Genomic DNA, 26,788 nt, shown 5'->3' on the forward strand with positions numbered 1-26,788 from the left:
GAGCCAGGAAAATGCAATAAGTGCCCCAAGGAGGATTTAATCTGAAAGAGAATCAGTGAGTAATGTCTCTATTGTTATGTAAAAATGGGAAAATTATTATTATTTTTGCAATGTCATCAATTATAAATTAAGGAATGAATGAATAAACAACATAACAATATAAATATTTCTTTTTTAATGATTTTATTACAAGGTACACACGGTTATTATCTATCGTGAAGACGTCCGATTTTCGATCACAAATCACTTAATTTCGTTAATCCGACATACTCGTTAATCCGACACAATCATGTGCAACCAACGATGTCGGATTAACAAGACTTGACTGTAGTTAGTCAAGTTTATCTTCTGGCGTCCTTGTCAACTTTATCAACAGTCCATTTGTCAATGCATACAATCTGTATCAACTGTGTCACTTCCAGGGCCTACTTGCACAAAGCCATCTTAGTGCTAAGATGATCATAACTCCCATACTTTAACATACACAAGCTTACAATAGTCGTAGCGCTATGATCGCTTGGTGCAAGTGGACCCAGCGAAAGCTTGTTAGTCCAGGCCCTATCAGACTGGAGACTTCACTTTCTTGATGATTCCTGCTGGGAATATCTATATTCATGATATGAAATATACACGCTAAACAGAGGTTATTATCAGTGATTATAGGGCAGTTTTCATATCATACCCCATATCAACCTGAGACCCCCATATCAACCTGAGACCCCCATATCAACCTGAGACCCCCATATCAGCCTGAGACCCCCATATCAACCTGAGACCCCCATATCAGCCTGAGACCCCCATATCAGCCTGAGACCCCCATATCAACCTGAGACCCCCATATCAGCCAGAGGGCAGAAGACCAGAGGGCTCATATGGGAGTCGAGGGTTGATATTGGATTTGATATGAAAACTGCCAAATAAAAAATCTTTATCATATACCTTAACATCAACTTGTTACAACTATCTATTTGACAGTGAATGCAGTACATTTTCCCCATGTTTGGAAGATATTGTCATGGGAAGCCCAGCTAAGCAGATGATGCACCAAAGGATGTAACTCAAATTTCTTAGCATCAGGGCTGATATCGATCACCCATTCAAAATCACTGACAAGCCAGGCAGGGGGTGTAATATTGGTCTGGTTATTAAACTCCCTGTGACATGACTGTCTCTATGGTGGTTCTACCACACATACAAAGTGCCTCATATCACTGATAGGTATATGATAATACATGCTAATACCTGACCTCTTATCAAATGGAAAAGCTGTATATTGTGTAAACATGGTACACTTAAGCTTAAAAACTTTATATAAATATATAACATGATACACATGATATATCATCAAAGTAATATTACTATGTACTTTTGGTATACGATGTACCATGATTCGTCATTTGCAAAGTTTATATTTCCATACGTTTTCCCATGGAACAATACCATCCAGAATAAAAGGGTTTCATTGTACATGATATAATTTATGCAAATAGATGAAATCCTGTAGATGCTGAATGATGTGTTTGAAGTAATGATTTTGTTGGGTCTTTTAGCTTGCTTATTGCTAAGTGTACTGAAGAATATATAATTTTTATTAAAAGAGAAAAAGACTTAACCATGTTTAAAATTATACAAAGTCTGTTTGTTCATTTGCGACTTACTATCAAGAAGCTGGTTCACAAGCTCTGTGACATCTCTCTTGGCTGCTTTGGGCAGGGCTTGGGTTTGACTGGCTCCCTCTGTGCTGGCTGCATTCTCTTTGGCTGTCTGCTTTCCACCACCCCCTTTTCTGCTTTTCTTCCCCATTTTGTTGTTTACTACTTCTGCAGAAATCATAATTTGAGGAATACTATTTGTTGAATTTGTCACACATTAACATCAACATGATAACAATAAATGTAAATTTGTTTGCTTGTTTCTTAACACCACACTCATTGATGTTAGAGCCATGTGTTGGTAGACGTCTGCAAATAATAGAATCTATCAAGACAATCCAGGAATTTATCCAGAATTCCAAACAAAGTGCCCTTGCCACTTGGTTTGTCTGGCCCAGACTTGATTATTTACAGGCCGCCGTCAAATAGCTGGGATCCTGCTGAGTGCGGCGTTAAACAACAAACAAACAAACAAAACTATCCATAAATTGGGGAAATTTGTAATGCCAATTTGGGAAATTGTACAGATATTTGTTGCAGACTTAAGGACGAATTTCAGATTTTGAGAGGGTTTAGATAAATCTCTACAATCCAGTGGATGACACCATGAGCATTGAATAACACAGTTTTGATATGATTACATGCAATCATCGAAGTAATTGAGACTGACCACCCGATCCAATTACAATTAACATACACAGATCTGTTGTTATTCTCAGCCTTGGGTTGGTTGTTGGTTTGTTGTTTAACGCTGCACTCAGCAATATTAAAGCTGTATGACGGCGGTCTGTAAATAATCGAGTCTGGACCAGCCAATCCAGTGATTGATATCATGAGAATCGATCCACGCAAATGGGATACAATGACATGCATCAACTAAGTTTGCAAGCCTGACCACCAGATCCCGGGAGTCGCCTCTTACGACAAGCATAGTCGCCATTTACGGCAAGCATGGGTTGACGACCTATTCTACCCCGGATCTTCATGGGTCTCAGCCTTGGATGATAAGTCTATAATACGGTAACAACAATCCTGGGATAGACATTGCCACATGTCTGTTAGTCCAATACTGGTGGAAGTCTTCCAGGACTAGTTGATTTTCCCTAAAATCTATCTATTTTACTAGAACTACTAGTCTGTGATGAGTTGCGGACCAGTTGGATTTGACCGATGGGGTCGACTACCTAAAATCAGTGAAGTCATATCATGTCAACTGACTCGCCATAAATCAGAAAAATTCAATAGGCCTAGTGTTCAACATTATCAACTAAGTTTGTAACATTTTGTTCCACGATGTGTTAAATATTGTGAACATGACAAAGTAACAGACTTAGGATTTCTAGGCAAGAGCAAAGGCTAGAATGACATTACAGCAGATACAAGTGTATTTCAAAAACATACGACCACCAATTTAACTGTTTTTCCTATTCTTCATCATTCACCATGTTCACGCTCTGCATGTTCTGAAGGGTTCCAATATTTGGTGCTTCACGTAAGAAATGTGTTGCAAAACATCAGCTTAGCCGACAAAATTCTCCACAGAAACACTAGCACAATAAAAAATACGGTTTCTCACAGTACAGAAACGCAGGAAAATACCTGTCAATGAATACCTGACTGCAGACAACCCTTCTGAAGTTTACAAGCCGATTTCCTCAGAAGGACTTGACATGTGAACACCACAACACGTCATCAGTTTGTGTGCACAACGGTAGCTATCAAATTTCTTGAATGATATTTCTCTGAACGTTTTCAGGTTAAAAATTAAGAAGTCACTATGTCGTTGTACTATATCATGTCCAACAAATAAACTACCTTAAAAAGATGTATGTATTTGAAAGTGTTGTAGATACATCAAAATTATGATCGATGTTTTTTTTAAACTTTAGGATTTGTGAAAAGAAAATTCTCCCAAGACTCAGTTACCTCCCCTAGAAATGATATAAAATAAAAAATATAAATTATCCGAGATCAGCTGTGGACATTCCGCCCCAACTATATAGTTGTAGCAATTAAATAAACTTCTTTTATAACGAATCAAATAAGGCTTGGCACAAATATTGCCATGTTCGTGTTTTGAATGGTGATTAGCATTGGGATACATATACACATCACATGGTCCGGTTTCCACTTCAACTTTTAAGAAAATTAGCGAAGGCGTACTTGATTCGCTAAACTGGTTCCACTCTTGTACGCGACGCAAGCTCAGTCCTTTTAGACTGTTTTTTTTATTTATTTATTTCTTATCAAAGTTAAAGAATTCACTCATGTACTTCTTATAACGTCGATGCGAACAAGCCACTCCATCTAATCTATAACAACATATTTCAACATCCTTTTGATCTTATATGTTGTTTTCTATGCATGATATTCGGCCTTATTTTGGATATTATTAAATTCATTTTTTTTCATTCACTATGTGAACGCCTTATAGCCATGTAAGTTTTATCTCTAATCTTTTCAAATAAGTTTCCTCAATGCAGTATTACAGAATGTATCGATTTCCCCTACCATCTGTTCTATGGTGCCCCTGTGGTTATTGTCCACCATATATATAGGCCCCTGTCAGTCGGCCTGTAAGTTTACAAATGTCCCCTGTAGGGAAATACGGTAACACAGCCAATGCCGCAGTTGGGTCTGCCCACATTACGTAAGATTAGCTCCTGTATCACTCGGATCCACTCGGCCTTTTTCGCTACCTACGTTATGTTGGGAGTCCCAGTCGTGTGGCTCGATCCTGTGTGCAAGGCCAATCATCTGATCATCTTAGCCATCTCGAGTGTGAAAACGGTTCTACAGGAAGCGCACTTTGAATCATCATCATCATCATCATCATCATCATCGTGGTCGTCGTCATTTCTGCAGAATGTCACAGACACTCGTCACTTACTTTAATAAACTCAAGGAATCCGCAGCTCTCTAATCTCTTATTTCACGACTTGCCCCAAGTAGATACTTCCTTCCTCTTATGGTCGTACTGAACCTAAGCTCAACTTTGTCTTGTTATAATCGATAATCATCAGAAGAAGCTTAAGACAAAACACGGACGGAAATAGATGTGAAAACGACACTACCATTCCCTATGGTGAATACAGGTTTAGTGAAGAGTTTGATGTTCCCTGAGCTTCTTTAGGTTATGAAGTCAGATGGGTCGGAAACAGGACACAAACGGCGTCCTTCAGGCCTTGATACAAGTTAGGGTGCCAATCTTCTGAACCAATATTTCAGCTATCAAAACTATAACACACATTCATCACCAACGATTATATTGTGTTATCTTTAACGTTTGTGTTCATTCCTTTGCTGCTGAATATGATATGAGGTAACTGGTTTATATCGCTTTGTGCAAATTGACCCACCCAAGTCTCATCGTTGAAATGAGTGACATGGATTAAGCGCCGTTTTCTACAGTATATCAGATAACAGGTCAACGATATAACGGCAGAGTAGCAATGTCTTGGAGGCACTAGTTTCCTTATAGGGATGTACTTCTTCAGTTGATACATAATGAACGGTACATATTGTTAGTGATATGTATTATCAATCCACTTGGGTCTGTAATATACCAACAAAATCTGTGTTAATTCTTCTATTAATAAATTAAATACGCTTATGTCCAGTAAAATGAAACAGTTTGAAAGATACTTGCAATGTATATAAGTCAACAGAACTGAAGAGCTGTAATAGAACCAAATAACACTGTCTCTCTATTGTAACACCATGTTATGGGGGCCGCTGGCCTAAACTCCTTTGTGAACAAAGACATCTGTAAACATAAATGAGTAGGTACGACGAAATCAATATTTGATTGGTTTATGCTGACCAGGGTCCTGGTCCAAAAATCAACCTTAGGTCCAGGACTTCCGTATTCTAACTAACTGACTTGAAACTACCTTAAATTATTACTAGTGCTATCGCTTGGGTGATCTCAGGGATTTTAAGACCACTTCCCTCATATCTTTTCTAGGCAATGGATACGGTTGCCCAGTCAGTTCCTCGCTCAGACAATCAAGTGCGCCCGACCAGTAAATGGAAGTAAAGATGGTTCAGGAGGCTGAGAAGGAAATACTGTCATGTATTTCACCGCGGATCAGGCATATGATAGAAGCTCTGATGCTTGAAGGAAAAGTTGGTGTGTGTTTCGGCAAAGTTCGAGTGATTGACACACTGACAAGGTAACTAGTTAAGATTTCAGCCAACGTCAAACAAGATTTTTATTTTAAATTTAATATTCATGTCGCACGAATCTGACATTTCGTTGAGACAGTTCAGCAGTTGCTATAATATTCATAAGACAGAGTTTTACCCCCGTATAACACGTACAGTGCTTGCTGAACTATTTCACCATCACCTTTGGTCATATTACCGTATCAACACGATCACTTGTCAAAAGACCCGTGAAGATTCCGGGGTAGAATAGGTCTTCAGCAACCCATACTTGCCGTAAAAGGCAACTGCGCTTGTCGTAAAAGGCGACTAACAGGATCGGGTGGTCAGGCTCGCTGACTTCGTTTATACATGTCATCGATCCCAATTGCGTGGATCGATGCTCATGCTGTCAATCACTTGATTGTCTGTTTCAGACTCGATTATTTTACAGACCGGGGTCATAGCTGGAATATTGCTGAAAGTGGCGTTAAACAACAAACAAACTTGTCAAAAAATTTATTTACTATTTAGAAGAACTGTCTTGAGCAAATGACTTTATCATGTTTATTGTAACAAGATAATTTTCTGACAACAGTTGAAAAATTCATATATAATGACAGTCTCTTTCTTTCAGTTGCGCCTCGGTTCACACGTACCCCAACTGCGACAGGTTCAAGCTTATCATACCATATGCTGGCCAGTCCATCACCTGCAAGTGTCTAGTTTGAATTAATTATAATGATTGAAGCAACTTTTTTACATTTTCGCTTGCAAGAGATGGTGGGGAAATGAAATGAAAGCAAACAGTTTGCACTGAAAGGGAAACAACATTCTTCTCAGTATTCCCGTTTACTGGTAATTACCATTTTTTTACCGGTAAAATTAGGCTTGGACCGGTAATTCATGTGACTGCCAGTCCCTGTGGACCTGCAAATAGAGAACCTTATAAATCTTTGTTGTTGAGCAAAACATCAGCGATATTCATATAAGTATAATTTTTGACCAAAGTTAGCTTGTTTGTCACGATGAGGGTTTCCCTTTGTCATTTTTAGTGCAAGGAAATATCATTTTGCCTTGCTTCAAGGTTAAATATTTATTTTTAGCTACTTAGTCTCGAAATATTCAAAAAAGGAGAAATTTGAGATTGGACTTTGTGTGAATGACGTGTAGATCTAACTAAGTTACTTCAGAGATAACGTCATTGTATTAAACATGATGTTGAAAGAATTAAAAACAAATAATTTTCATATGTTTTTTTTATTTGTTGAAAGCTGGGACTGACAAAAATTAGTGGGGACTGGTAATTTTTAGAGTTTCCAGTCCACCAGGACTGGCAGTTTCAAAAGCCAGCGAGAACACTGCTTCTACAGGCTGTCTGGGGCTCATTATCTGTAGTGAGTGTGTTTGCTGGCTAACACATCTGAGCGTGACAAGAAACTGGGCTACCATCTGTAAGGGCGGTGGAAATAAACTTTGAGGCAACATCTAAACTCATTTCTGAATACTGATTGATACTGATTGAATACTGAAGATTTTGATATCACAAAGAGCATGTGTTAATTAATGTCTTCAACCTAAACAAACAGACAAAGAGAACAGAAACACCCCTAATGGTATAGTTTGATAAAAAAAAGTATCCTCGTGTAGCAGGGCGTGGAGTCATCCCACAGATGATATCCTTACTTTGTCAGCTTGCTGACGGGGTTAACCTCTTTGGTCATGTGGACAAGGCGTCCGACCTCTGGTCAGAAGGTCCGTGGTTCGAATCCCATCACGGGACTCAGAAATTTTATGGCCGCTACACTCGCAGTGAAAGCATGTTCGGGTTTCTGTGTGCGTGGATGATAAGATGACTGAGATTGATGCGGATCCCCTTTCTGTGTTTCATAAGTTGATATTTAATCATGTTATGTAAATAATAGTAAAAATAGTCATTTGATCTATTTGAGGCCGTAAATAAAACCTAATGTTCTCTTGTCATGGTTAATGTATACTATCAACTATCAGATGTGGAAAGAACAAGATGATAAAGTCATAAATATGATTAGTGATAGAACCACTCAGATTACCTTACAAAGAGTATGCGAAATCACTCAATAATGTTCATCCAATTGGATATTATTTCTTTATGTGCATATTGATGGATACATTCCTCGAACAAGGTAACAGCCGAATATTATACATATAATTTTTGTCAGTTGTATTTATGATATTTGCATTTTGTTTTGATTCATTTGCTGTTGCAAGACCCACGGAATGTCTCAACAGTGACTGGTCAAATTGTTCCATACAAAAACATCTGGCAATAGGATTCAGTTGTAACAAAGTGCTACGCTTCTGGATATTATTATTTTGAATATATATAGTAGAAGCTGCAACTAAAATGACGCAATATTGGAATATATTATTTCTGATAAAATTATAGTTTCAGATACTATTCTTCCAATCACTGCATAAGAAATCTTCGAAGTTATATTTTTGGGTATTTATGAACTGAATCATTAGTAGCAAATGTGCGTACATCTGTTTTCTATTTCCGGCTTAGTTTATGGGAAAATACACACGGCAATCTTAATATCTGCATAAAAACAATGTCTATCAGAACCAAAAATACAATTTAAATAATCAATCATCATGCCTAATGGTAATTTATCTAAAATTTGACATTTTTATAGACCAAATTTGTTATGACCTGTTCATTTACATGAATTCACTGAAGGGAGATGATGTATTTTTTTACTGTGCATAATACAATTCTTCGATCCTGTGATATCTGTCGTTTAGCACATCACATCGCGAAGAGCTTTGGACAAAAGTATTGAAAACCAGTCAAAATTATATTTTGAATCCGTGAAGAAAAGCTCATTCATATTTCAATACGTTGTGTTGTTTCCCTTTCACAATAATGTGTTGTCTTGTAGTTGGCAGTGAGTTGAGATAATTGTGTGTATCAAATGTGTTACAGGACACCCTGTCCCACGTATCTCTCCGACTTTCTAAGACTGAACCTGTAGAGTTAACGATGGTGATATGGGTGAGAGACTCGTAATCATGCAGGTGTATATAATGAGAGCAGTGTTGTTGTTTTAGGGGAGGTACTGTTTGACTGCAACCACCCGAAGGATCCTCCAGATTTCATATTTGGACCCGATGATGATGAGTTTTGTCCAAGTTTAGAAGATCTACACGTATGTTTACAACATTCCTACGTTGTTTATGTTAACATGACCAATGCAGCTTTGAACAGTTGTCATGTCAGTTTAGTGTAGGAGGAAAGCCCCAAGTAATGCAGCTCACAGATGTTAGCACTTTGTGCAACACTCTAGAAAGGGTACCATGCCAACAAACCAAGGACCATATTTCGGGCAAATCTGAGGTTCAAACCCTTGGCCAGCAGAGCTTAGCACAAGCTCCTCACAGCAATATCCTGTTCGCGGAGCTCTCTATACTATCGCTGGCACCAGTCAAAACTCCCCACAGTGATAGATGATCACAACCATGCTTGGAGTTAAACTCACAACCGAATGACCATTATGTTTACAAACAAGTGACAACTGTTGTGTCACCGAATACACTTATTATTTTCTTTGCTTGTCAATTTGAATTTCTATTTCATTCAATCTATCATGTAATTGATATAGTAAGAATGTAAGGGAGAAGTTAGTTGATTTTCCGACAGTCTGCAATCTCGAACCAATCTGATTATACAAACAACAAATTAAATTCATCTGGATACATGGTCAGTCGTAAACCTTTTCAAAATAAACTAAGATGGCATTCCCAAAGATAAACAAAAGTATGAACGTTACTACATTTTGGGTTAGATGGCAAATTTCAAGATTCTTGTAATGGCCGCGCCCACACTGGTGGCAGCGATGCTACTGGGAGCGTAACGAAGGAGTCACGCGCTGGGAAGGAGCTTGAGCTTGGCATGGCTAAGGGACACAACTCTGAACAGCGAGTTGCTGAGACACTGACCACTTGGCCACTTGTGCTCGGGATGTTCCTTATGATTTTCCAGTAATGGCATTCTTCCTAGATTGCAGCACTGACATGGTCAAGCCTGAACAAAGCAGCAGTGTAGCCTGGTTTTGATGGCTGGTTGAGCGTTTACACATATCAGCACAATTCAAGCCAATCATGTCATGTTTATCAGTGATAGGAGCAAATTGAATTGGCCAGTTCTATGTGTCATTAAGGTGATTGAATGGAACAGATGGTCGGGTACAGTGACTTGATTGATTATGTGTCATCGTATTCTGATGGAGTGGTTCGTTCCTTATGATATCAATCACTGATTGTCTGGCCCAGCCTCGATTATTTGCACGCTGCCATAATGTTGTAGACTATTGCTGAGTGCAGTGTTTAACAAACAGACAAACATGAGCAATCTATGCTCCACTTCAAAGCTTTGTAAGAAAACTGGCAGCCATGCCTCCTTTGCTGAAATATTGGCGGGCAGTGAAGGTGTCATGGGAGGAAAATGAAGGTGCTTCCTTTGTAATGTCATGTGCATGCATATGTTATCGCGTAAAATACGCTTGTTCTATTACCACATCATATTTAGTTTGTCAAAACATGTCGAAACAGAATGTGAAATCATCTCTATGCAAAGTCACTCTATCTGTAGAGAAACATGGGGACAACTGGTTCTACTTTCGTTTCATTACTGTAATACTTGTTTTGCAAATACCAAACACTGACTGTTTTTTGTGGTGTATATGACTTTTACATGCCAACAGTAGGGTTTTAATTTACGCTAATCAGTTGTTTTATTGACATTTTACGTTAATCTTTTACGATACAAATTTGATGTTTATGACATTTTTTGTGGTTGTATTAGTATCCTCTCAAAGGTATTGCATCCTGATATTTTGCCAGTGTTTGCGTGACTGGGACTATGATGACTCGCGGTCGCTGGTGGAGGTGGTGGCGGAACTGCTGGAGAAGTATCGCCACCATCAGCAAACACTTGTAGAGAGGAACTCAAGACTCAGCTTTGACTTCAACTCGCTCGTACTGCAGGAAGAAATCACACCAGCAGATGTAGAGATCATGTTTTCTAAGAACGAGGTAAAGTATTTGTAAATAATTGGTGTGTTTTTTTTGGGACCGACTATTTGATATTTAAGAGGGAAGGGTAGGAGGCCAGGGATTTTTTTGAAAAAAATAAATTGTCCCAGAAAATTCTCTGCCACAAAAATGACATTGTTGCAAGGTGTGTTCCTTAAAAGAATATTCATGCTCATAATTTTATTTAAAGAAATACCGTATTTTCTTGAGTATAGTGCACACTTTTTTTCGAAAAAACACAGCTGTGTAGAAGGGGGTGCGCATTATACACGAATTATGAGTTTGGATGTTTTTTTTCCCCATGGAAAAACATTACCGTGAGCACGAAACACCGGAAATACCATGTCAACGAATCCATACTGAAGTACGCAAAATAATCATGTAATTACACTGTCTGGCTATAAAAAGTGTTCTTTGTATATCTGGACTTATGTTTGTAACTTATTTCATTGATTTTATTCAAAATTCCTTATAATCTGATAATATTCTTTTTATTAATTTCGGCAAAATCGTGTGTGAAGCGATCGGAAGATCGCACAACTCACCGTTATTAACAGCAACCACGGTCAGAATACCGCTATTGACGCCTTGAAACAAACTTTAGTTGACAGAGAATGGATACAAATATCATAAATGACATACTTTGACTCGTTAAAAGTCATATTTGTTTTTGTTTGACGATTCTATGTCAACATGAAATTCTCGCGATCACGTGATCATGTGCGCGTGAGCCTTGACGGTGACTGGTCAGACATGTTCCATGTAAAAAATAATACCCGGGAATAGCGATCAGCTGCTTCGCTTAGGGTTATTATTATTTTAAATATGTTTATTAAAGGTTGCATATAATTAAGAAAATAATGGAATATATTATTCCTGATAAATAAAATAGTTTCAGATACAATTGTTGCCGATCCTTGCATTAAAAATCTTATAAAGTTATATCATTGGGTGTGTCTTGACCGAATCACCGGTCGATTCCAAGAAAACGTGTGTACAGCTGATTGCTGTTTCCAGCTTAGTTTACGAGAAAATACGCAAGGTAATCTTAATCCCTAAATATAAAACAATGCCTAGCAGAACGATAAATACTATTTAAACGGTAAATAAACATGTCTGGTGATTTGTAAAATGGTTGGTCACTTATCCTAAAGAGTGATTTTGGATTGGCTTCCCCTTCACCTGGAATCACTTTCATGGGTTTTGTGAACACTTCATTCCTCAAATGCCCCCTACTCCCTGCACAACCCCATAGGGTACAGGTGACAGTGTTTTGCTATGGCACATGTTGCATGAGAAGGATTGCCGATGTAATCTGAGTGCCTATAGATTGTTGATTGCTGGTTACCCTCTCTCTGAAGGACCCGTGAAGATTGCGGGGTAGAATAGGTCTTCAGCAACCCATGCTTGCCGTAAAAGGTGACTATGCCTGTCGTAAGAGGCGACTAACAGGATCGGGTTGTCAGGCTTGCTGACTTGGTTGATGCATGTCATCGATCCCAATTGCGTGGATCGATGCTCATGATATTAACCACTGGATTGTCTGGTCCAGATTTGATTATTTACAGACTGCTGTCATGTAGCTGGAATATTGCTGAGTGCGATGTTAAACAACAAACCAACCAACCAACCAAGCTCTCACTGAAACCAGGCCATGGCTTAATTTGTTGATGAAAGATTGTGATTACTCTGCAAAAGTGGAGGTATAAAATCAATAATGTGTTGCTGATGGAGGTACGTAGTATACAGTATGACAGTATAGTATGACAATGTCCTTCGATAAGTGTAAGAAAATGGGAAAACAATCCTTAAATTATTGTACTGAGCAGATGAGAATTGTTTGCTCTCCGGCAGGCCTTAACTTTTCCAACATTTTGTATGGGATTGTGTTATTGTGTCTTAGTGTGTATTATGGTATACCTTCTATGTGCCAGAAGTTACATTTGAATGCAGAGGTAAAATATTGAAAGTTCCCGAACGTCGGATATCTCTGTTCATCAACTTTTGGATTTTCTTATCCGGATTGTTATCAGTCCAATAGCTTGTGGAACTTCTTATCCAGGTTATCATCATGACTTTGAGTTAACAGTCTATCCCGATCAGTGTCAGTGGGATAACTTGATGGAACAGTCTATCCCGATCAGTGTCAGTGGGATAACTTGATGGAACAGTCTATCCCCATCATTGTCAGTAGGATGACTTAATGGAACAGTCTATCCCCATCAGTGTCAGTGGGATAACTTGATGGAACAGTTTATCCCCATCAGTGTCAGTGGGATGACTTAATGGAACAGTCTATCCCCATCAGTGTCAGTGGGATGACTTAATGGAACAGTCTATCCCCATCAGTGTCAGTGGGATAACTTAATGGAACAGTTTATCCCCATCAGTGTCAGTGGGATGACTTAATGGAACAGTTTATCCCCATCAGTGTCAGTGGGATGACTTAATGGAACAGTCTATCCCCATCAGTGTCAGTGGGATGACTTAATGGATATCCTCTTCAGTGTCAGTGGGGTGACTTAATGGAACAGTCTATCCCCATCAGTGTCAGTGGGATGACTTAATGGAACAGTCTATCCCCATCAGTGTCAGTGGGATGACTTTATGGAACAGTTTATCCCCATCAGTGTCAGTGGGATAACTTAATGGAACAGTCTATCCTGATCAGTGTCAGTCGGATGACTTAATGGAATAGTCTATCCTGATCAGTGTCAGTGGGATGACTTGATGGAACAGTCTATCCCCATCAGTGTCAGTGGGATAACTTAATGGAACAGTCTATCCTGATCAGTGTCAGTCGGATAACTTAATGGATCAGTCTATCCCGATCATTGTCAGTCTGATGACTTGATGGAACAGTCTATCCCCATCAGTGTCAGTGGGATAACTTAATGAATGGAACAGTATATCCTGATCAGTGTCAGTCGGATGACTTAATGGAACAGTCTATTCCGATCAGTGTCAGTCGGATGACTTAATGGAACAGTCTATCCCGATCAGTGTCAGTAGGATGACTTAATGGAACAGTCTATCCCCATCAGTGTCAGTGGGATGACTTAATGGAACAGTCTATCCTGATCAGTGTCAGTCGGATGACTTAATGGAACAGTCTATCCTGATCAGTGTCAGTCGGATGACTTAATGGAACAGTCTATCCTGATCAGTGTCAGTCGGATGACTTAATGGGACAGTCTATCCCAATCAGTGTCAGTCGGATAACTTGATGGAACAGTCTATCCTGATCAGTGTCAGTCGGATGACTTAATGGAACAGTCTATCCCGATCAGTGGCTGTCGGATAACTTAATGGAATAGTCTATCCTGATCAGTGTCAGTCGGATGACTTGATGGAACAGTTTATCCTGATCAGTGTCAGTTGGATGACTTGATGGAACAGTCTATCCCGATCAGTGTCAGTCGGATAACTTAATGGAATAGTCTATCCTGATCAGTGTCAGTCGGATGACTTAATGGAACAGTCTATCCCGATCAGTGTCAGTCGGATGACTTGATGGAACAGTTTATCCCCATCAGTGTCAGTGGGATAACTTAATGAACAGCCTATCCTGATCAGTGTCAGTCGGATAACTTAATGGAATAGTCTATCCTGATCAGTGTCAGTCGGATGACTTGATGGAACAGTCCATTTTGATCAGTGTCAGTCGGATGACTTAATGGAACACCCGATTTTGATCAGTGTCAGTCGGATGACTTAATGGAACAGTCCATTTTGATCAGTGTCAGTCGGATGACTTGATGGAACAGTCTATCCCGATCAGTGTCAGTCGGATGACTTAATGGAACAGCCTATTTTGATCAGTTGGCTGTCTTTATCCGTGTCATCTGGATAACTTGAAAGAACAGCCTATTTTGATCAGTGTCAGTCGGATGACTTGATGGAACAATCTGTCTATATCAGTGTCATCCGGATAACTTGATGGAACAGCCTATCCCGATCAATGTCAGTCGGATGACTTGATGGAACAGCCTATCCCGATCAGTGCAGTCAGATGACTTGATGGAACAATGTATTTATCCGTGTCATCTGGATAACTTGAAAGAACAGCCTATTTTGATCAGTGTCAGTCGGATGACTTAATGGAACAGTCTATTCTGATCAGTGTCAGTCGGATGACTTAATGGAACAGCTTATTTTGATCAGTGTCAGTCGGATGACTTGACACTGGAACAGTCTATTCTGATCAGTGTCAGTCGGATGACTTAATGGAACAGCCTATTTTGATCAGTGTCAGTCGGATGACATGATGGAACAGTCTATCCCGATCAGTGTCAGTCGGATGCCTTGATGGAACAATCTGTCTTTATCAGTGTCAGTCGGATGACTTAATGGAACAGCCTATTTTGATCAGTGTCAGTCAGATGCCTTGATGGAACAGCCTATCCCGATCAGTGTCAGTCGGATGACTTGATGGAACAATCTGTCTTTATCAGTGTCAGTCGGATAACTTGAAGGAACAGTCTGTCTATATCAGTGTCAGTCGGATGACTTGATGAAACAGCCTATACCGATCAGTGTCAGTCGCATGACTTAATGGAACAGCCTATCCCGATCAGTGTCAGTCGGATGCCTTGATGGAACAATCTGTCTTTATCAGTGTCAGTCGGATAACTTGAAGGAACAGTCTGTCTATATCAGTGTCAGTCGGATGACTTGATGAAACAGCCTATACCGATCAGTGTCAGTCGGATGACTTAATGGAACAGCCTATCCCGATCAGTGTCAGTCGGATGCCTTGATGGAACAATCTGTCTTTATCAGTGTCAGTCGGATAACTTGAAGGAACAGTCTGTCTATATCAGTGTCAGTCGGATGACTTAATGGAACAGCCTATCCCGATCAGTGTCAGTCGGATGCCTTGATGGAACAATCTGTCTTTATCAGTGTCAGTCGGATGCCTTGATGGAACAATCTGTCTTTATCAGTGTCAGTCGGATAACTTGAAGGAACAGTCTGTCTATATCAGTGTCAGTCGGATGCCTTGATGGAACAATCTGTCTTTATCAGTGTCAGTCGGATGCCTTGATGGAACAATCTGTCTTTATCAGTGTCAGTCGGATGCCTTGATGGAACAATCTGTCTTTATCAGTGTCAGTCGGATAACTTGAAGGAACAGTCTGTCTTTATCAGTGTCAGTCGGATGACTTGATGAAACAGCCTATACCGATCAGTGTCAGTCGGATGACTTAATGGAACAGCCTATCCCGATCAGTGTCAGTCGGATGCCTTGATGGAACAATCTGTCTTTATCAGTGTCAGTCGGATAACTTGAAGGAACAGTCTGTCTATATCAGTGTCAGTCGGATGACTTAATGGAACAGCCTATCCCGATCAGTGTCAGTCGGATGCCTTGATGGAACAATCTGTCTTTATCAGTGTCAGTCGGATGCCTTGATGGAACAATCTGTCTTTATCAGTGTCAGTCGGATAACTTGAAGGAACAGTCTGTCTATATCAGTGTCAGTCGGATGACTTGATGAAACAGCCTATACCGATCAGTGTCAGTCGGATGACTTAATGGAACAGCCTATCCCGATCAGTGTCAGTCGGATGCCTTGATGGAACAATCTGTCTTTATCAGTGTCAGTCGGATAACTTGAAGGAACAGTCTGTCTATATCAGTGTCAGTCGGATGACTTAATGGAACAGCCTATCCCGATCAGTGTCAGTCGGATGCCTTGATGGAACAATCTGTCTTTATCAGTGTCAGTCGGATGCCTTGATGGAACAATCTGTCTTTATCAGTGTCAGTCGGATAACTTGAAGGAACAGTCTGTCTATATCAGTGTCAGTCGGATGCCTTGATGGAACAATCTGTCTTTATCAGTGTCAGTCGGATGCCTTGATGGAACAATCTGTCTATATCAGTGTCAGTCGGATGCCTTGATGGAACAATCTGTCTTTATCAGTGTCAGTCGGATAACTTGAAGGAACAGTCTGTCTATATCAGTGTCAGTCGGATGACTTAATGGAACAGCCTATCCCGATCAGTGTCAGTCGGATGCCTTGATGGAACAATCTGTCTTTATCAGTGTCAGTCGGATGCCTTGATGGAACAATCTGTCTTTATCAGTGTCAGTCGGATAACTTGAGGAACAGTCTGTCTATATCAGTGTCAGTCGGATGCCTTGATGGAACAATCTGTCTTTATCAGTGTCAGTCGGATGCCTTGATGGAACAATCTGTCTTTATCAGTGTCAGTCGGATGCCTTGATGGAACAATCTGTCTTTATCAGTGTCAGTCGGATAACTTGAAGGAACAGTCTGTCTATATCAGTGTCAGTCGGATAACTTGAAGGAACAGTCTGTCTATATCAGTGTCAGTTTGATAACTTGAAGGAACAGTCTGTCTATATCAGTGTCAGTCGGATAACTTGAAGGAACAGTCTGTCTATATCAGTGTCAGTCGGATAACTTGAAGGAACAAGTCGGATAACTTGAAGGAACAGTCTGTCTATATCAGTGTCAGTCGGATAACTTGAAGGAACAGTCTGTCTTTATCAGTGTCAGTCGGATAACTTGATGGAACAATCTGTCTTTATCAGTGTCAGTCGGATAACTTGAAGGAACAGTCTGTCTATATCAGTGTCAGTCGGATAACTTGAAGGAACACTCTGTCTTTATCAGTGTCAGTCGGATAACTTGAAGGAACAGTCTGTCTATATCAGTGTCAGTCGGATAACTTGAAGGAACAGTCTGTCTATATCAGTGTCAGTCGGATAACTTGAAGGAACAGTCTGTCTATATCAGTGTCAGTTTGATAACTTGAAGGAACAGTCTGTCTATATCAGTGTCAGTCGGATAACTTGAAGGAACAGTCTGTCTATATCAGTGTCAGTCGGATAACTTGAAGGAACAGTCTGTCTATATCAGTGTCAGTTTGATAACTTGATGGAACAATCTGTCTTTATCAGTGTCAGTCGGATGCCTTGATGGAACAATCTGTCTTTATCAGTGTCAGTCGGATAACTTGAAGGAACAGTCTGTCTATATCAGTGTCAGTCGGATGCCTTGATGGAACAATCTGTCTTTATCAGTGTCAGTCGGATGCCTTGATGGAACAATCTGTCTATATCAGTGTCAGTCGGATGCCTTGATGGAACAATCTGTCTTTATCAGTGTCAGTCGGATAACTTGAAGGAACAGTCTGTCTATATCAGTGTCAGTCGGATGACTTAATGGAACAGCCTATCCCGATCAGTGTCAGTCGGATAACTTGAGGAACAGTCTGTCTATATCAGTGTCAGTCGGATGCCTTGATGGAACAATCTGTCTTTATCAGTGTCAGTCGGATGCCTTGATGGAACAATCTGTCTTTATCAGTGTCAGTCGGATGCCTTGATGGAACAATCTGTCTTTATCAGTGTCAGTCGGATAACTTGAAGGAACAGTCTGTCTATATCAGTGTCAGTCGGATAACTTGAAGGAACAGTCTGTCTATATCAGTGTCAGTTTGATAACTTGAAGGAACAGTCTGTCTATATCAGTGTCAGTCGGATAACTTGAAGGAACAGTCTGTCTATATCAGTGTCAGTCGGATAACTTGAAGGAACAAGTCGGATAACTTGAAGGAACAGTCTGTCTATATCAGTGTCAGTCGGATAACTTGAAGGAACAGTCTGTCTTTATCAGTGTCAGTCGGATAACTTGATGGAACAATCTGTCTTTATCAGTGTCAGTCGGATAACTTGAAGGAACAGTCTGTCTATATCAGTGTCAGTCGGATAACTTGAAGGAACACTCTGTCTTTATCAGTGTCAGTCGGATAACTTGAAGGAACAGTCTGTCTATATCAGTGTCAGTCGGATAACTTGAAGGAACAGTCTGTCTATATCAGTGTCAGTCGGATAACTTGAAGGAACAGTCTGTCTATATCAGTGTCAGTTTGATAACTTGAAGGAACAGTCTGTCTATATCAGTGTCAGTCGGATAACTTGAAGGAACAGTCTGTCTATATCAGTGTCAGTCGGATAACTTGAAGGAACAGTCTGTCTATATCAGTGTCAGTTTGATAACTTGATGGAACAATCTGTCTTTATCAGTGTCAGTCGGATAACTTGAAGGAACAGTCTGTCTATATCAGTGTCAGTTTGATAACTTGAAGGAACAGTCTGTCTATATCAGTGTCAGTCGGATAACTTGAAGGAACAGTCTGTCTTTATCAGTGTCAGTCGGATAACATGAAGGAACAGTCTGTCTATATCAGTGTCAGTCGGATAACTTGAAGGAACAGTCTGTCTATATCAGTGTCAGTCGGATAACTTGAAGGAACAGTCTGTCTTTATCAGTGTCAGTCGGATAACTTGAAGGAACAATCTGTCTTTATCAGTGTCAGTCGGATAACTTGAAGGAACAGTCTGTCTATATCAGTGTCAGTCGGATAACTTGAAGGAACAATCTGTCTTTATCAGTGTCAGTCGGATAACTTGAAGGAACAGTCTGTCTATATCAGTGTCAGTCGGATAACTTGAAGGAACAGTCTGTCTTTATCAGTGTCAGTTTGATAACTTGAAGGAACAGTCTGTCTATATCAGTGTCAGTCGGATGCCTTGATGGAACAATCTTTCTTTATCAGTGTCAGTCGGATGCCTTGATGGAACAATCTGTCTTTATCAGTGTCAGTCGGATGCCTTGATGGAACAATCTGTCTTTATCAGTGTCAGTCAGATAACTTGAAGGACAGTCTGTCTATATCAGTGTCAGTCGGATAACTTGAAGGAACAGTCTGTCTATATCAGTGTCAGTCGGATAACTTGAAGGAACAGTCTGTCTTTATCAGTGTCAGTCGGATAACTTGAAGGAACAGTCTGTCTTTATCAGTGTCAGTCGGATAACTTGAAGGAACAGTCTGTCTTTATCAGTGTCAGTCGGATAACTTGAAGGAACAATCTGTCTTTATCAGTGTCAGTTTGATAACTTGAAGGAACAGTCTGTCTATATCAGTGTCAGTCGGATAACTTGAAGGAACAGTCTGTCTATATCAGTGTCAGTCGGATAACTTGAAGGAACAGTCTGTCTATATCAGTGTCAGTCGGATAACTTGAAGGAACAGTCTGTCTTTATCAGTGTCAGTCGGATAACTTGAAGGAACAGTCTGTCTATATCAGTGTCAGTCGGATAACTTGAAGGAACAGTCTGTCTTTATCAGTGTCAGTCGGATAACTTGATGGAACAATCTGTCTTTATCAGTGTCAGTCGGATAACTTGAAGGAACAGTCTGTCTATATCAGTGTCAGTCGGATAACTTGAAGGAACAGTCTGTCTATATCAGTGTCAGTCGGATGACTTAATGGAACAGTCTGTCTATATCAGTGTCAGTCGGATAACTTGAAGGAACAGTCTGTCTATATCAGTGTCAGTCGGATAACTTGAAGGAACAGTCTGTCTTTATCAGTGTCAGTCGGATAACTTGAAGGAACAGTCTGTCTATATCAGTGTCAGTCGGATAACTTGAAGGAACAGTCTGTCTATATCAGTGTCAGTCGGATAACTTGAAGGAACAGTCTGTCTTTATCAGTGTCAGTCGGATAACTTGAAGGAACAGTCTGTCTATATCAGTGTCAGTCGGATTACTTGAAGGAACAGTCTGTCTTTATCAGTGTCAGTCGGATAACTTGATGGAACAATCTGTCTTTATCAGTGTCAGTCGGATAACTTGAAGGAACAGTCTGTCTATATCAGTGTCAGTCGGATAACTTGAAGGAACAGTCTGTCTATATCAGTGTCAGGTGGATGACTTAATGGAACAGTCTGTCTATATCAGTGTCAGTCGGATAACTTGAAGGAACAGTCTGTCTATATCAGTGTCAGTCGGATAACTTGAAGGAACAGTCTGTCTATATCAGTGTCAGTCGGATAACTTGAAGGAACAGTCTGTCTATATCAGTGTCAGTCGGATAACTTGAAGGAACAGTCTGTCTATATCAGTGTCAGTCGGATAACTTGAAGGAACAGTCTGTCTATATCAGTGTCAGTCGGATAACTTGAAGGAACAGTCTGTCTATATCAGTGTCAGTCGGATAACTTGAAGGAACAGTCTATTTCAATCATTGTCAGTCGGATAGCTGGATGGAAGAGAATTATCCCATGTGTGATTATTGTTTGCAAAATAGAGTGAAACCCTTCCTTGTCTTGGTAACTATACCATTGTGTCAGCTTTCCCATTGCTGCACATATTTGCTTTAGAGGCAATTAGAACGCTTAAGAGCTCTTGTATTATGGATTTGTAGTTACCAAATTAATTCCCTGTTCTTATTTTTTTTCCTTTCTAGCATGGCAAGATGGGGTCTGTGAAGTTCCTTGTGAAAATGTCCATAGATTTCTCAAAGATTCCAGCATATCTAACTAAGGTAGCTATCAGATAAATAATATGTAATAATAATTTGTTTGAATTTTACACTGATATTTTTTTTTTTTTTACATAAATGTTTGTCCATATATTTGAGTTTCTGTCATTTGGCATATAGCTTTTGTCAGTGACCACCCCTCTCAGTGAGTGAGTGAGTGAGTTCTATTTTACACCGCTTTTAGCAATATTCCAGCAATATCACGGCGGGGGACACCAGAAATGGGCTTCACCCAATGTACCCATGTCGGGAATCGAACCCGGATCTTCGGCGTGATGAGCCAACGCTTTAACCACTAGGCTACCCGACCGCCCCCCACCCCTCTGTAGTGACAATTGAATTTGAGTATGTTTATATTTATTTGTATATATTTGTTTATATATAGGTATGTTTGTGTTTTCAGGACAACCCGGGAGAAGATTCAGCAATGTTGTTGTTAAGTCTTCCATCTCCAGAGAGTTCGAGAGTCACACCCCAACTTTTCTTGTCACCCAAAGTAGAACAGTAGGTGTCCTATAAGTATATTAACTGTATTAGGAAATGTGTAACATCATTTGAGAGTATGGTGAACGGCAAACAGTAGACAGTGCTGTCAGTTTCTTTTTTTTAGGAAAAGAGTACTCTATTTGATAAGATGCAAATGAAACTGAATGGCAAAATTTAGTAGTGTCCATTATTGTCTGGTATATAAGACCCACCAGAGACACTGAACTACAAGTACTTACTACACACAGTCATCGTTAATCACAAATAATGGTTACCTAAAGGAAATAAACTCCTGAAATCTTTATCACAGGAGAAAGAAAGATTAAGATAAGATTGTAATTGAATAAACCCACTGCACGAGGGGCTCTCATTCTGCTATCAGTCGATTCGCTGTGCTGAGTTGCGTCCCTTGGACACGCCAGAAACCTATGATTGTGGGTTCGATTCCCCGTTCACCCCGATTATATTTCTAGGTTTGTCAGCATCATACCCATGCTGGTGGCTTTCACCAAGTGATAAACATCAGACCCGCATCACTTCGGGCTTTCCACCCACATTAAGCTGACAAGCCATGATATAACTGGAATACTGTTAAAAGCTGTGTTAAACCCAACTCAGTCACTCACTATTATTCCTACTCTTTTGACATGATTGCAGTGCCCTTGGTGGATCATCCAGCCTTCGAATACCCAATTTTGTGGCAGGAACGCCTTTAGGGGACTATGTGCATAAAGTATGTCAGCTATTGAAAAATAAGGTGAGCAATGTACAGGTATCCTTAAGCTTAATGTACATAAACAATACAAAAGTCTCCTCATGAGGCATTGGATCCACTGACTAAAAATCAGAAATATGGAAGACCAATAAATTTACATATTGTTTTGCATAATTATATAAATATGCTACTACAACTGCGTCAGTGAGTAGCATGATAATACATATTTACACATCAAAGTGACCGTATTGCTAGCTCACCGCAGGGCTTCGATGACAGCACGTGGAACCCTACAACCAATGTAAACATAGAATAAGTAATGGAAATAGTTTTGCATGATTTAGGACACACACACAAACACACACACACACACACACACACACACACACACACACACACACACACACACACACACAGACACACACACACAGACACACACACACAGACACAGAGCTATTTCAGTGCAGAACATTCTCCACACCTCACCACTTTAGAAAATACTCAAACCTGATTGTTTAATCAGGGGTTTGAATTTGGGTGTAATTCTTCCTCATTGGATGGTTTACAGGTGGATATTGTAATACAAGGTCATGACAAGAAGAAGGAATACCTGGCTTCATTCTTAAGTCTCTACGGCAGGTAAGACTGAATGTGGTCAAAGTCTCTTGTACAGTTATTACAGGTACGACCATACAATAATAAACAACAACACAGGGAAAATACTTCTAGCTGACTTCAATAGTTTTGAGATGATGGAGGTATAAGCACAGCAGATTTAGCAAAGAGTTTGTTTAGGTTATTTATTTTATACTCCATAAACAATGACATATTGAAGTCAATTCTTATAAGTAAATACGTCAACAATTATAGCTTCACAGATAGCTTTTTAGATTATTAGCGCACAAAAACTGTAGACAACAGTTCGAAATCAGTGACATTATTCAGTGCAATAATGCAACACAAGCCCCACCCATTCTGTTTTCAGCCAATCAGGAAACAGTAGTTTGTTAGTGGGCGTGGCCTAATTCTTATTTGTTTATGGAAACTTACAATGCAAAAAGGTTGCTTGGTTAGCCAGTCAAGTTCACAATAACAAGTTCCTACTTCACCGATTCTAGTTGTGAGATATGTAACAAGTGCAGTCATTAGCTGTTGATTTGTAGAATAATATATAAGATATTTAGAAAGTAGATACTTGTACATTGACAGCATTATGTTTTACAAGTAATCTACAGTAATACCTACACACTGCAACATGCCTTATGTGTGTTATTTAGTTATACTCCTATTGGACCATGCTTGTATTTGAAAATATGAAATATATGTTGGTTTGGTCTAGGGCTGGGACGGGTAACTCGGGTACTCGGGTCAGGTGGGTACTGAGTAGGATGTGGGTACCCATAGGACTACCTTGGCCAGCTGGTTAGTCACATGATATATTGTTTAATGACAACAATTGTCTGGAACTCCATGGTTACACTACAAGTCACAAATGTTTGCATTTCTTTCTGACTATACACCCATTCCTTCTGACTTATATATGTTGGAATAAAGATAAAACTTCAGTAAACTTCAGTGTATGCTTGACCAGATCGTTTTCTATGTGTATCTTAATATATTTTCCCAGGGCTATGGTCAAACTATTCCTATTTGGACATTGTGTACCTATCTCTTGATACCTACAGCGGGTACCCGGGTAGTAAATTTGGACTCGTCCCAGCGATAATTTGGGCTGAAGTTCAATTGTAATGGCAAATTAGATACATTGTCCCTGACCTAAGCCTTTTCTCCTTGTTCCTGTGTTTCAGATCGGTTCTTGAATATGACATGGAGAACTTTAATAAGATGTCATACCTGTTTGAGTGGAATGATTTCTTCTTTGTCATCATTAGTAAGTAGTAGTACTTGTTCAGGAATATGTAGTCATACATTAGTAATAAGAGATATCCGTTGTCTGTATAGGCAGTATTGGAATTTCAGCATGAAAATCAACCATGATGTTTAGTATTGAGGAATGAGGGGTCCCAAGATTCCCAATCTGTAGAAGTAAGTCTCAAGGATGCCAGGAGCCCTCTCTCATAAAGTGTATGAAGGACTCCCTGTGCATTCTGTTGCATAGCAGCATTTGGGCGGTCAGATAGCCTAGTGGTTAAAGCGTTCGCTCGTCACACCAAAGATCCTGGTTCGATTCCCGACATGGGTACAATGTGTGAAGCCCATTTCTGGTGTCCCTCACCCTGATATTGCTGGCATATTGCTTAAAGCGGCGTAAAACAATACTCAGTCACTCACTCATAGCAGCATTTGAAATTAAGCACTAAATTCAAGGAGTCCTTGTTAAATCAAACTTTTAGTGATTATAATGTAGCGAGTGGTATTTCTCTTAGTTATTATCTAATTTCTGCAACATTCCATTGATAAAGTCATGATTTACCATGGCAATGATCTACATGTATATACCCTATTTGACGTAATAAGAACCCCACTCTAAAAAACACCTACAGCGATATTTGCTAATATATTGGCTAGTAAACAATCCCAGTAAGCACCCCTTCCGATTGATAAGTGTACACAAGTTATTTATTCGTACATAATACGCACTCATGTGTTAAATGCACCATTAAGTATGGGCATTTATATTCTGGAAAATATATCTGTCGTGTATAATACACACAGACGTTTCTTTTGTATCATATGAGGCTGTCAGCATGAACCGCAACATTAATGATCTTTCAACTTTTTCCATTTTTGAGAGCGGCCTTGGCGCTTATTACGTTGGATACGGTACGTATTATGTATGAAACAAGGAAGATATGAGAATATCCATGTGCAGCATGGTAACAAGCTGCTTGTTTGTATTTCAGTCGAGATGCCACTTTTCTTCCCCAAAGAGCAGCCAGTGTTCACATTTCAGTCTATATACCATGAACACAAGGGCAAGCCGTACACGGAGTCCTATAACGACTACCCTTACAGCCCCCGCTGGAGCGGAACGGAGATGGCCGAGCGGGCAAGGTGAGGTGCTGGTAGTCACGAGTTCAACTGAGCCATCCTAGCTTCGACTTTCTACTTTCTTGCTTTACTGAGGCAGAAAAAAAGTTAAATGAAAAGACTTTCAGATTATTTTTGCAATTTAAAGGACATTATATGCTGAAGACCCTGCATCTGGAAAATATTTTAGAAAATGCTGTGAAAGTTTTCAGATATTTTCACATGAATGAAAACTAGCATTTGTTAATATCTATACAAGCATGTTGTGGACCAAGACGAGCCTAAATGTATACCTGAGCATTGTTTTTTTTCAGATCTTTTGTTCTTGACACAGTTGGAATCTTCCAGAGAACATCAGTGCAAAATGGACAGTTCTGAGATTGCCATAATTAAAAAAAAAACCAGAGGAACTGGGCCCTGTGACATCCCAAAGTTGTCTACCCTCCGTGGCTCCAACACACAAGACTGGAAGATTCTATCTTATGTATCATTGGCTGCTTGAGCTGAGTTGAGATGCCTGGTTGTATGGGGGTCAGGTAGGGGTGTGTGGGGGCGTGTGGGAAAGAGATGTGTCAACTGGATGTTGACATATTCAATTATTCACTTATCCACTGATGAACAAAATGATTCTTGCAGTGTCAACAGCAACCCCTCAGTTTTTATTTAAGGGGAAGCGCATTGAGAGAATGTGTCTCTTTCTTGTAACAAGTTCTCACTCATTGCAGTCCGTGAATGAGATATACGTATATCATATGAGCTATCAGATACACTTGTTCGCAAATGATCAAATTTGGATCAGTTGTGAATTTTTTGTACTTTTGTATTTTAGTTCTACCTAATAGCAAAAACACCAGGAAGGACTCCTTGTTGTGACAGGTCTGTTCGTGCCAGTAAAACTCTAAGTAACATCAGGGGCCGTGGGGTAGCCTATTGGTTAAAGCATTTGCTCTTCACGCCATGAGCCTTGGTTTGTTGCCCACATGGGTTCAATGTGTGAAGCCCATTTCTGGTGTGCCCTGTCATGATAGAGCTGGAATATTGCTACACTTGGCTTAAAACCATACTCACACACCAAGTAACATTGGTGTGACAATCCCAACCATTTGTTCCAGAATGATCTATTACAATAAATGATTCCCCTGTGCCAAGTCCCACAAAGTGGTTGTAGGTGAGGCTTTCTGAATCTTTAGGTGTACAGAACTGACTACCACAGCTAAAAACAGTTATTTGAAAATATAGATGATGTTTGACACAGAGATACTGTCACTCTGGACTCCAATGAAGTCATATATGTCAATGAAAAATTTACTTTTTATGTCAAGTATGTATGGACCTTAATAAAAAGTGAAGACGCA

At 39.8% G+C, this 26,788-nt stretch overlaps 2 protein-coding genes across 5 annotated transcripts in view; one reads left to right on the forward strand and one right to left on the reverse strand.

Annotated features, from left to right (window-relative positions):
• LOC124141962 (actin-histidine N-methyltransferase-like) overlaps positions 1–4,451 on the reverse strand; it is a 32,400-nt gene extending 27,949 nt beyond the window's left edge. The window contains exons 1-2 of one of the 4 annotated variants that reach the window (XM_046510166.2): positions 4,356–4,451; positions 1,659–1,820 (exon numbers count right to left, since the gene is read on the reverse strand). In XM_046510166.2, coding sequence (XP_046366122.1) covers positions 1,659–1,803 — 145 coding nt within the window. In that variant the 5' untranslated portion in view covers positions 1,804–1,820; positions 4,356–4,451. Of the gene's footprint in view, positions 1–1,658; positions 1,821–2,349; positions 2,371–3,251; positions 3,397–4,355 lie in introns of those variants that run through there. The other 3 variants (XM_046510164.2, XM_046510165.2, XM_046510167.2) reach the window with 3 other exon arrangements.
• Positions 4,452–5,624: 1,173 nt separating this feature from the next.
• LOC124141960 (BRISC and BRCA1-A complex member 2-like) lies at positions 5,625–26,788 on the forward strand. Its single transcript, XM_046510163.2, has 11 exons — positions 5,625–5,827; positions 6,436–6,512; positions 8,892–8,989; positions 10,683–10,874; positions 21,167–21,244; positions 21,645–21,745; positions 22,385–22,484; positions 23,011–23,081; positions 24,251–24,333; positions 25,307–25,457; positions 25,748–26,788. The coding sequence occupies exons 1-11, from the start codon at positions 5,682–5,684 to the stop codon at positions 25,809–25,811; spliced, it is 1,161 nt and encodes a 386-aa protein (XP_046366119.1). The 5' UTR covers positions 5,625–5,681; the 3' UTR covers positions 25,812–26,788.

Source organism: Haliotis rufescens, unplaced genomic scaffold (genome assembly GCF_023055435.1).
Source record: "Haliotis rufescens isolate VD_foot unplaced genomic scaffold, xgHalRufe1.0.p SCAF_3, whole genome shotgun sequence".
NCBI lineage: Eukaryota > Metazoa > Mollusca > Gastropoda > Lepetellida > Haliotidae > Haliotis > Haliotis rufescens.

Coding starts and splice junctions, on each gene's coding strand:
- LOC124141960 (XM_046510163.2), top strand. CDS start 5,682: ATGGAAGTAAAGATGGTTCAGGAGGCTGAGAAGGAAATACTGTCATGT. Junction 8,990..10,682: donor CAAGTTTAGAAGATCTACAC/GTATGTTTACAA, acceptor ATATTTTGCCAG/TGTTTGCGTGACTGGGACTA. Junction 21,245..21,644: donor TTCCAGCATATCTAACTAAG/GTAGCTATCAGA, acceptor TTGTGTTTTCAG/GACAACCCGGGAGAAGATTC.